This window comes from Lepidochelys olivacea (genome assembly GCF_965140295.1).
Source record: "Lepidochelys olivacea isolate rLepOli2 genome assembly, chromosome: 2".
Lineage (NCBI taxonomy): Eukaryota > Metazoa > Chordata > Testudines > Cheloniidae > Lepidochelys > Lepidochelys olivacea.
Window position 1 is genome coordinate 168,150,237 of NC_140412.1, and position 11,014 is coordinate 168,161,250.

The window sequence follows — 11,014 nt, forward strand, 5'->3', positions numbered from 1 at the left end:
TTGCACTTTCATAATGTAGCCGGCACCCAGTGCCAAGAGGCTAAACAACAGCTGAAGTTGGTTTGCTACGCAGTGTGCTACACCCAATAATCACAATGGGGTGGAGAAGCAGAAAAGTTTATTTGCAGCTGCAAAAAGGTACAGGGAGAATAAAATCTCAAATCCTGCACACAGAGCAGGAAGTTACACAGGCTTTTATACATCTTTTTTTCCAGCATACTTATCCAATAGCAAGCTGCCCTAAGTATCCATATAGCCAGCCAATCCAGTTCCCAGCTAGTTCCCTTGTTCTCTGTATCATTTGTTAAACCATACATAAAGCTGCTTTATTCAGCATTGTTCTTCCATATCTGCCCTGTTTGGCCTTGCTTAGTTTCAGGCAGTCTGACTCTTCAACATATTGTTGCAGATCCTCAGCATAACTGCTGCGAGTGCCTCCAGGCGGGGGGTGGGGGTGGGGGCGGGGGCGGGCAAGGACACCTGGGCCTAGTGCGAGGGGGCTTCATCGACACTCATGGTCTTCCATCCACTCGAGTTACCTAGTGCCCATGCCCCAGTGTCCCCAACAATGACAAAGAGATTGCATTACAGTACTTGTATGAGGTGAACTGAAAAATACTATTTATCATTTTTACAGGGCAAATATTTGTAATAAAAATAATATGCACTTTGATTTCAGTTACAACACAGAATACAATATATATGAAAATGTAGAAAAACATCCAAAATATCTTACTAAATTTCAATTGGTATTCTATTGTTTAACAGTGTAATTAAAACAGGGATTCATTTTTTAATCGTGATTCATTTTTTGAGTTAATCAGGTGAGTTAACTGTGATTAATCGACAGCCCTAGTTGCAAGCTTTTCCAAAATTCACAGGGGCTCATGTGGTCAAGAATCTTGTGGCGCACATGATGACGGTCCCAAGCACACTAAAAGTTTGACCATGTTAAGTCTTAAAACATTCAGGCCCAGCTTCATAAAGGGATTTCAGTTCCTAACTTCCATGGGCGGGCAGGAACTGAAATCCCTTTGTGGATCTGGGAGTTGAGAACTGAAATCGCTTTGTGGATCGGGGTTTGCGGGGTTTTCTTGACCCCCCGGGGCTCCCCCTGGTTGTGAAGCATGAAAAAGGTGACCCGAGTTAAACAGTAAAAATCCAAAAACTCAGAAGGCAAAGAATCCATTTTTAAATCATTGATTTTCTAACCCAATTGCACCATTGCGGGGGGCGGGGGGAGAGACACGTCTTGATTTTTACACCTGTGGCGGCTAGCAGTGCGGGGATGGGGGCAGTGCACAGCAGGGGCCGAGTGGGGCAGGGAGGAGAGCGGGCCAGGGGCACGCAGCAGCTGGCGAGGACAGGAGGGGAGGGGGTGATGCAGCGACGCGCCCCCGTGCAAGAAGCGGGGGGGGGATGGGTTGCCTCCACTGGGGAACAGCCCCCCCCGCCCAGGCCTCGCGAACAGACGCATTATCGTGATGAAAAACGCTCGCCCCCGCCCCCAAACGCCCAGGCTGAGCCCGCCCCGAGTGGCGCCTGTTGGGTATCCGGCCCCCCGCGCGGCACGGATCCTGCTCCTATTGGAAGACAGCGCTGTTGGCACGACCAATGGGAGCGCCGTCAAGGCGGGGCTTTCTGTGAGGTACTAACGGCGGCGCGCGCTCACTTCCCCGCGTCTTTTTCTACCCGCTCCGTCCGCCCCCCCGGATTCTGATTGGCTGCGCGTCTCCCCTCCACCCCCGTCGGCGCTCTCTGGCGCTGAGCTGGTTGGTTGATTGGCTAAGGTAGGGCGGGATTGGAGCCCGCGAGACGAGCGTGGAGCGCGCGGGGGAGACGGTTCGTAGGCGCGTGGGGCGAAAGTTTCTGGGAGACGCGCGGCCCCAGGGGGTGACTGACACCGATCCCACCCCGCCCGCGCAGAGCCTGCTGCGCGCGCGCTCGAGGTCCGCACGCGGGCGCTCAGTGGCCCCCTGCGCTGCGCCCTGGGACCTTGTTGCGGGCAGGGGGTGTGAGGGCAGCAGTGGGCTGAAACGTGCTACGCCAGCCCCTTACTCAAATCGGTTCAACCCCCCCCTCCCCCCGTGTGTACACGCTGATACCCGTGGGAAGCTGTTTGGATTGCACAGGTGAGACCAGGCAGCAGCTCCCTACGGGAAGTACGCATGCAATAGGCAAGGGTGCAGGAGGACCCTGGGCTTAGTGCCCCCATATCTAACTCGGGTGAAATGGGGAGAGGTGGGGCCCAGCCCACATGGTTTGCCAAGCCCCTAAATTTCTTCCCCTGGGCTTTTCTCTGGGTGTAGACATTGCTGCTGATCCCGTACAGTTTGCAGAGTAATAAAAGGGAAACAGTGAGTTTAGAACTGAAATGGCTTGTCTCACTTTATTGGAAGTTGACAGATCTAGTCATAGTACAAAAATACTCATCAAAGTGATATTAAACAGCTATTACTTGATTATTTCAACTCCCCCCCCCCCATTTTAAAAAAAAGTTGTGTACATCCTGGTTAGTAATAGCTGTTATCTTCTGGTTTTACTGATTTACAATAGGATCAGAGGATCTAATCTAGAGGCTTGGCCCCAAGTCCTGTAAGCATTTACCCATGTACTTCAAGCATATGAAGAATCACATTGAAGTCAGTGGCACTGTTCAGCTGCTTCTAGGTAAGCATGAGAGTGTTTGCAGGACCAGGCCCTAATTGGTGAGGGATCCTTCTGTGATTACCTAATGCAGTTTTAAAGATTCCCATTTATCTTGCTAATTGTGACAGTTTAAACGTGAAGCAATAATTAGGGATTCTGGGCGTTTTGTTCCTATTTTCTTCCCTACAGGCTGTTGTCTGAGAGTTGGCATTTATGGTGCCATCCTGAATATGAGTATGTATTGGTATGTGACTAGAGGGATAAGATGGCATGCAGTGTGAGGTTGTCAGGTAATTGCATATCTTTGGGTTTGCTGAGGGTGAACAGCTTTAATTAATCATTTAAAGTGAAATGGTGCATGTCATGGATTTATTATTGTTGCTTTATTAAATGTACTTCTATAAAGATTGTTACTATCTAGATACAACTATATCCTGGAACAGAGTCAGTAGCAGTACACGGGGAAATACTTTTTTGAGTTTAGATGTCTATTAGAAAGCTTCATCAGAAGCTCTTTAAAGTTCGTGTTTTAGCTTTTTGGTAGGGTGGGGGGACTACAGTTTGAAAGTGGATTTAGTTCTAATACCTGCAAACTGTTGTTCAGTGTATTGGCTAGATAAAATTGGGAGGTAGTCTTGAACAAAGGCCTTTGTTTCCTGAAAGTATACTGATTGTCAGATACTGAATTTGTTGGACCTTTCTGTTAATTTCATACCTGTCTCTAAATGCCTGTAGGTTAATAAAATAGGCATGGTCAATTTGACAATCAGTGAGTCTAGCCCCTGGATAGTGAAACTGCAAGCATACTTGCTACATGAGTACTTTGTTGTTCATTTGACATACTTCTCTGTTCACTTTTCCATCTGGTTCAAAATTTAAGATGTTTTCCTTGGAATCATGGAAACAAAAAATGAGCTTTATTTTAAAATTGGGACTTCATGTGTAGTACAGGATGCAATCTCTTGAGCAGCTTTATGAAGAAACTCCATGTGAGCATGTACCTTGCAATAACTGAATTTACAGTATGAATTTCCACCATTAAACTACAGACACACTGGTTGTAACCTATTGCACTTTATGAAATGTTCCTGAAATGTGTATTCATTTAGTAAGAAGTGTCTGATGTGTAATCTGAGCTATGAATGGCATCCTGTCTCTAAATGTGCTGTTTGTTCTGTTAGGCATAGGAAGCAAATTGCTTGCAGCTAATTTTAAGTAATGTAGTTATATTTGTGAAGTATGTTGTTTGTGATGTGTATCACCAGTGTTCTAATCTCATTTATATTGTAAATTTAAGAGCATTGTATGGGCTTTACCCTGAAAGATTGTAAAAATTGCATTGTGGGGTTCCATATTCATTGTGGCTCACTGATTTCTAATCTGGATGTGCTGGGTTTGCAAATAATTTTTTTTCTCTCTAAATGGCAGGTTTGCAAACTCAGGCTAGGATGTGAGACTCAGGATGGACTATTTCCATCTTGTGTATCATTACCAGTGACACAGGTTCTGGAGCCCAGATTAAATGCTCAGTTATAAGCATACTGAATTTCTACTTCACAGTCATCGATTTAAATTTACTGAAAGTCACAATGCACTCTGAGGCCAAAGAACTAGAACCTGATCAGTTTGGAACTATAACACACTGAAACAAACACAGTTTGTGGGGAGACTGAAGAACTGGAAGAAGAGAGCTTTTGAGATAATTGTGGATTTCCCAAACTGAGCATGCACATGTGCCTGTACTTATACCATTAAGTCTAGGCTTTACCAAAATTAGCATTGCATGTGCCTGATAAGCACACTTCAAAGAGACAATAACTTTGAAAGTCAATCAAATACAATGTATGTATATATATATTTTTCCAAACTTAGTGAAAAGCTCATTCCAGGCCATATTTCATCTTTCATACTTTTCAGCCCCTTTTGCTGTAGCTCTGTAAAAAGAAGTGCATCCTCAATTTTAAATAAAAAATAGCTGATTTCTAAAGGGATTTCTAAACCTAAAAAGTTCACTGGTGGACAGAAACAAAGCAATGGGAAGTTTTAATCTAAAAAGGTGAATTATTGGAAGGTACTCTCGCATTTACTATCAAGTAACGCATGCGCTTAATTTTCATTTTAAAAAAAATCACAAAAACCCTATACTAACTCCGCACTGAGCTTTCCAGTCTCTTCCCCCGCCCCTCCAACCCACAAACTTTGTGTATTCATCATTTCTACTAGGATCATAGTAACAGATTCTTCATTCTGGCAACTAAATACTTGTCTTAAGTAATACTCTATAGACTTCTCCCCAATAAGGGTTAACCATTGCTGACTTGTGTTTAGTTAGTCTACCTCATCTGGCCATCTGTTACCCTGCAGTTCTCCTTTTAACCCCTCTCCCAGGGAGACCTGTTATAAGGAGCAGTCTGAAAGGAGAGAGAGAAAAGCCTGGATCCTTATGGTTTTATGCCATAAATGTTCCTGTTTTGTAGGAATGGTAAAGTATGCAGCCCAGCTAAGTGTCATACATAGTCTGCTGACTATCCCTCTGACTTAAAATAGTTAGCAATTAATTAACTATACATTTATGAATTTAGAAGGGAGAAGATAGCAAAAATATAATTAAGTAGATGCTGAAATTAACTTTTTTCTTTGTATCTTAATGCTAAATCTTTCTATTTGTTTCAGCATAGATCATGCAGACACCTGTCTCTAGTGCTGTACACCTGAGTGAATGGCAGAAGAATTACTTTGCTATTACCTCTGACACCTGTACACCAGGACAGAAGGCAGATGGATACCGTGCACAGATTCTGCGCATTCAGTATGCATGGGCAAACTCTGAGATCTCCCAGGTCTGTGCTACCAACCTGTTCAAAAAATATGCAGAGAAATACTCTGCCATTATTGACTCTGACAACACAGAGACTGGCTTGAATAACTATGCTGAAAACATTTTGACTTTGGCAAGATGTCAGCAAAATGACAGTGACAAGTGGCAGTCCTCCTTGACAACAAGTAATGTGTTTGAATTAAAGAGTGTTCAAGAGTTGATGCAAGCTGGCAAAAAGTTCCAAAGCTCTCTGATGGCACCAGCAGATGCCTTTGTGGTAGTTGATAAGCAGGTCAGTGCCTCTGTTACTCCAGGCCTGTCTAAACTCAATGTGTGCAGCAGTGCTGTAGATACCGATCTCTGGGCTAGCTCATCAAAATGTATAAGTCAGGGACCAGATATTCTTGAGAGTCTCTCGTCTTTGAAATGTCTTCAAAGTAGTGTGCCTTCTGTGACCAAAACTACAGATATACTTCCTGCCTCCTCTGCCTCTTTAAATGAACTGCCTAATACAGGTTTCTGTGCAAGTCCATTATCCGGAAACAACAAAGCAGCAAGTGGCGGTTCTGTGAAACCCCCAAGTCATTTTGAGATTAGACAGAATTTGTCTTTTTCTAATCACTCCTCTCTTCCGGCAGGGTCTGGAAACCCAGGGAAAAGGAAAACATTTTATAGCTCCAGTGATGAAAGCAGCAATACAACTTCTTCTAGCCTTGCTTCTTCCAAGCCCTCCACTAGTACAGAAGCCAAGAATTTTGTAGGGAGTGGAAATGGGAGTGAGGAGAGCAATGGTTTTAAAACTGCAAAAGAACAGCTCTGGGTAGACCAGCAAAAGAAATATCACAATCAGCCTCAACGCACACCAGTCTCATCCTATGGTGGTATTAAAAAATCTTTGGGAGCTGGAAGGTCTCGGGGTCCATTTGGAAAATTTGTCCCTCCGGTGCCAAGACAAGATGGGAATGAAAATGGAGGGCCGCAGTATAAACCTTATGGCGCTGGACCAACAGAGTCTTCATTTCCAGTGGATGAACGTTTGAAGAACATAGAACCAAAAATGATTGAACTTATTATGCACGAGATCATGGACCATGGACCTCCAGTGAACTGGGATGACATTGCTGGAGTAGACTTTGCTAAAGCAACTATAAAGGAGATAGTAGTCTGGCCTATGCTGAGACCAGACATCTTTACAGGGTTACGTGGTCCTCCCAAAGGAATTCTTCTCTTTGGCCCCCCTGGGACAGGCAAGACTCTTATAGGCAAGTGCATTGCGTGTCAATCAGGAGCTACTTTTTTTAGCATTAGTGCCTCTTCGCTGACCTCCAAGTGGGTAGGTGAGGGGGAAAAGATGGTCCGTGCACTGTTCACTGTGGCACGATGTCAGCAGCCAGCTGTGATTTTCATTGATGAAATCGATTCTCTCTTGTCTCAGCGTGGAGATGGGGAACATGAATCTTCTAGAAGAATAAAAACTGAATTTTTAGTCCAGTTGGATGGAGCAACAACCTCGTCTGAAGACCGTATTCTAGTGGTGGGAGCAACAAATCGTCCGCAAGAAATTGATGAGGCTGCCCGAAGAAGACTGGTAAAAAGGCTGTACATCCCTCTTCCTGAAGCTTCAGCTAGGAAGCAGATTGTAACTCGTCTGATGTCAAAGGAGCACTGCTGTCTAAGAGAAGAGGAAGTTGAGCTCATAGTTAAAAAATCTGATGGATTTTCTGGGGCAGACATGACACAGCTCTGTCGAGAAGCTTCTTTAGGTCCTATCCGTAGCCTTCAGTCCCTGGACATTGCAACCATCACACCCGAACAAGTTCGGCCTATTTCTTTTCTTGACTTTGACAATGCTTTCAAAACTGTGCGACCCAGTGTGTCTTCAAAGGATCTGGAACTATATGAAAACTGGAACCAAACATTTGGTTGTGGAAGATAATTGCATCTGAATTGTTGTGCAGAAGTTTTTCTCTCTCTCTCTGTCTCACACGTACACACATTAAGATCAGTGGTAATTTACAGTGTTCAATTTTGGTTATAACAATTCTTTGTAATAAAACTATTTTAATAAATGTGATGAAATTAATTACTGGATTGTATGCTGCTTCCTTGCCGTGAGTTTTGAGAATGAAATGCATTTCAGTGCAGAAAGTTTGCAGTAGGCTCTCAACCAGAGGATGTTGAGAAGGCCAAGACCATAACAAGGTTAAAAAAAGAACTAGATAAATTCATGGAGGATAGGTCCATCAATGACTATTAGCCAGGATAGGCAGGGATGGTGTCCCTAGCCTCTGGTTTCCAGAAGATGGGAATGGGCGACGAGATGGATTACCTGTTGTGTCCATTCCCTCTGGGGCACCTGACATTGGCCACTGTCAGAAGACAGGATACTGGGCTAGATGGACCTTTGGCCTGACCCAATATGGCTGTTTTTATGTCCTTTAACCTCCACAATAGCTGGGAAGAGCAACCCACCCACATCAACCAATGGAGAGCACCCACAAAACAAATAAAACCCAATATTATTTCTGTACAATGTTAATGATTGTACTCTTTAATAATCTTATGCAGTACAGTATGCAAATCTGAGATATTGGGCATACATGCTTTAACCATACGAATGGTAATTTATGGTGTTCATAAAGTAGTTTGTTCTGTAACCTTTCATATACATTACGAAACAGTTTTCTCTGGTTCTGAGCCCATAAACAGTTGCAGTAGTTTGGATCTTGCACCCACACGGAATGACACTGAAGTGAGGACTTGTGCAGGTATGAGGTCCATATTAGCACATCATTTGCAGTATTTCATAAAAGTAACCAGAAGAATTCTGATATAATATACTTTGTGGTCATTGAACGCAAAGAGGGTATTATTCTCATGTTTTGGTATGCTTTATCACACATGTGCTGTCTCCTAGTAAAAGGTATCAATTGGAATTTAAAAAAAAATGCAATACTGATTTTAAAAACGCAAGTTTCTCTCACGTAGCCTGTGATTAACTGTAATATTATCTTTATTTAATGTTTACAGTATCTCTCTGATTTATCTTCATTTGTTTTTGCGTGAGCGTAATTTTAAGATACAGATTGTTTTAACAAAGGAGTTAAATGTAAAGTTCTTAAAACTGAGTTTTTCTTCTACATCAGTGTGATAGAAATTCTGTAAATATGGATAAATTACTGGTGATGCGTGGATAAATTTTTAACGTCAACCTGGGAACTTAATTATGCAGCAGTATGAGACTATAGAAAACATTGAGTTCAGAATAATTCTGAGTTTTTTGTTTGTTTGTTTTTTAAGAGTTTCTTGGGGCTTGACTACACTTAAAACACTGTGGCAGCACAGCTGCACCACTGTAGCACTTCAGTGTAAATCAGTGGTCTCCAACCTTTTTACGCCCAAGATCACTTTTTGTATCTAAGGGCAACCCAGGATCTACCCTGCCCCTTCCCCGAGGCCCTGCCCTTACCACAAAGCCCCGCCCCGCTCACTCCATTCCTGCCCCTGTCATTCACTCTCCCCCACCCTCACTCACTTTCACTGGATTGGGGCAGGGGGTTGGGGTGCGGGCTCTGAGCTGGGGTTGACAGTGTGGGAGGGGCTGAGCTGAGCAGGGGGTTGGGGTGCAGGAGGGGATGCGAGGTGAGGGCTCTAAACGGTTTTGGGCTGGGGCACAGTGTTGGGGTGCAGGGGGTACAGGGTCCTGGCTCTGAGAGGGAGGTCAGGGCTAGGGCTTGGGGGGCAAGAGGGGGTTCAGGGTACAGAAGGGGCTATGGGATGCTGGCTCCAGGAGGGAGCTAGGGGTTGGGGTACAGGGTGAAAGTTCTGCAAAGGGGCTCTGGGCTGGGGCACAGTGTTGGCGTGCAGGAGGGGATATGGGGAGCTGGCTCTGGGAGAGGGCTCAGGGTGGGGCTTGGGGTACAGGAGGGGGTTCGGGGTGCAGGAGAGGGTATGGGGTGCTATCTCCGGAAGGAGCTCAGGGATGAGGGTTGGGGTACGGCCTCCCTCTGGGCACCACTTACCTCCGGCAGCTCCCGCTCAGCGGCGGCCATAGCAGAACTAAGGCAGGTTCCCTGCCTACCCCGGCCCCACACCGCTCCCCAAGGGGAGGCACAGCGCTCTGCGCACTGCCCCTTTCTGCAAGTACTGCCCTCGCAGCTCTCCCAGCCAGTGGGAGCTCCTGGGGTGGTACTTGCAGGCAGGAGTAGTGCACGGCGAGAGACCCCTGGGCCACGGGACTGCGATGGCTGCTTCGGGGAGCGGTGTGGGGCCGGAGTACGCCAGGAGTCTTCCTTAGCTGCAGCCACACTATGCCGGAGATCGCGATCGACTGGGAGATCTTCTACGATCGACCTACACCAGTGGGAGGGATTCTCCCATCGATGTAGATAATCCAGTTCCCCGAGAGCCGGAAGTCCAGTTGCCAGAAGAATTCTTCCCTCTACCTAGCACTGTGTACATGGGGACTTAGGTTGGCTTAACTATGCTGCTCTGGTGTGGAATTTTCACATGCCTGAGCAACGTATTACAACTTCAACAGTGGGCTGAGGCTGGAGGAATACTGAATGTATGGATTGAAATTTTTCCCATGTATACATTTGCTTTATTGCAGAAGTTCCCAAACTTTTCGTAGTGTGGACCACATGGAAAAGTAAGAGTAAGAGCCTTTTAATGTGTTTTGGAGAAGAATTGCACTCTCATGAGATGTACTTTCTGAATGATGAAACACATACCTGGACATAGAAATGTTGGAAAAAAATATTGTGGGATCTCTCCAGTATAGATCTTTATCACAGTATCTAGCTATACAGTATAAGCAGTGTCTTCTGGCTTGTGTACCACAGGAAAAAGTAAGGATAAAGTACACTCTCCCTCACACATACTGCTTTATCTCCATCAGCCAAAGAGTTACTCTGAATGAATGGCTTTATGGTGTGGTCCGGCCCCATCAATATTTGTACCAACTGTTTAAAGTGTATAGAACTAAAGGTGTACTGATGCATGCTGGAATTTGCAAAGAAGACACCCAACTCCAGTTAAAATGCCTTGAAAATCCCTGCATTAATTTAATATTGGAATAGTGATATGTGCATAAGACAAGATCTGTGCCCCTAAAGAGTTCAAATACAAATTTAAACATATACTGTAGAATCTCGTTATTTCACACTGACTGGGAGGTTCATTGAAAAGGTTCATGAAATAGTAATTAAACACAAACTATATTTTGTTAATTTCAAGTTATTTATACTGATAATTACACTAGTATGCTGTATATTTTATGATTTTACAATTATGGTAATAGGTATACTAGTAAAATGTAGATTTTTTTTTTTTGTGATGTTACGAAATTTTTAGTAACAAGACCAAGGCTCTGTCATTAAATCTTTGCTGGGATCAAAGATTTGTATCAAAAATGTTTATGATAACGTAGTGAGTAAATTGCTCCACACATTTACTGATGTTCAGTGGGTGATTACCATGATGGTGCCATTATTTTTCACATTTTTAACCTATATATTTTGGACGCTTGTGAACCAAAACAAGGTA

General features: G+C 44.3%; 1 protein-coding gene across 6 annotated transcripts; it reads left to right on the forward strand.

Moving 5' to 3' along the window:
- Positions 1–1,800: 1,800 nt before the first annotated feature.
- Positions 1,801–7,500, forward strand: FIGNL1 (fidgetin like 1). 6 transcript variants are annotated; one of them, XM_084621283.1, is made up of 3 exons: positions 1,801–1,842; positions 2,557–2,670; positions 5,323–7,500. In XM_084621283.1, the coding sequence occupies exon 3, from the start codon at positions 5,331–5,333 to the stop codon at positions 7,401–7,403; it is 2,073 nt and encodes a 690-aa protein (XP_084477409.1). In that variant the 5' UTR covers positions 1,801–1,842; positions 2,557–2,670; positions 5,323–5,330; the 3' UTR covers positions 7,404–7,500. The 6 variants fall into 6 exon arrangements, with proteins under 6 accessions (XP_084477409.1, XP_084477408.1, XP_084477411.1 ...); XM_084621282.1 differs by having other exon boundaries at positions 1,816–2,132; XM_084621285.1 differs by having other exon boundaries at positions 1,816–2,132; positions 5,328–7,500.
- Positions 7,501–11,014: the final 3,514 nt, after the last annotated feature.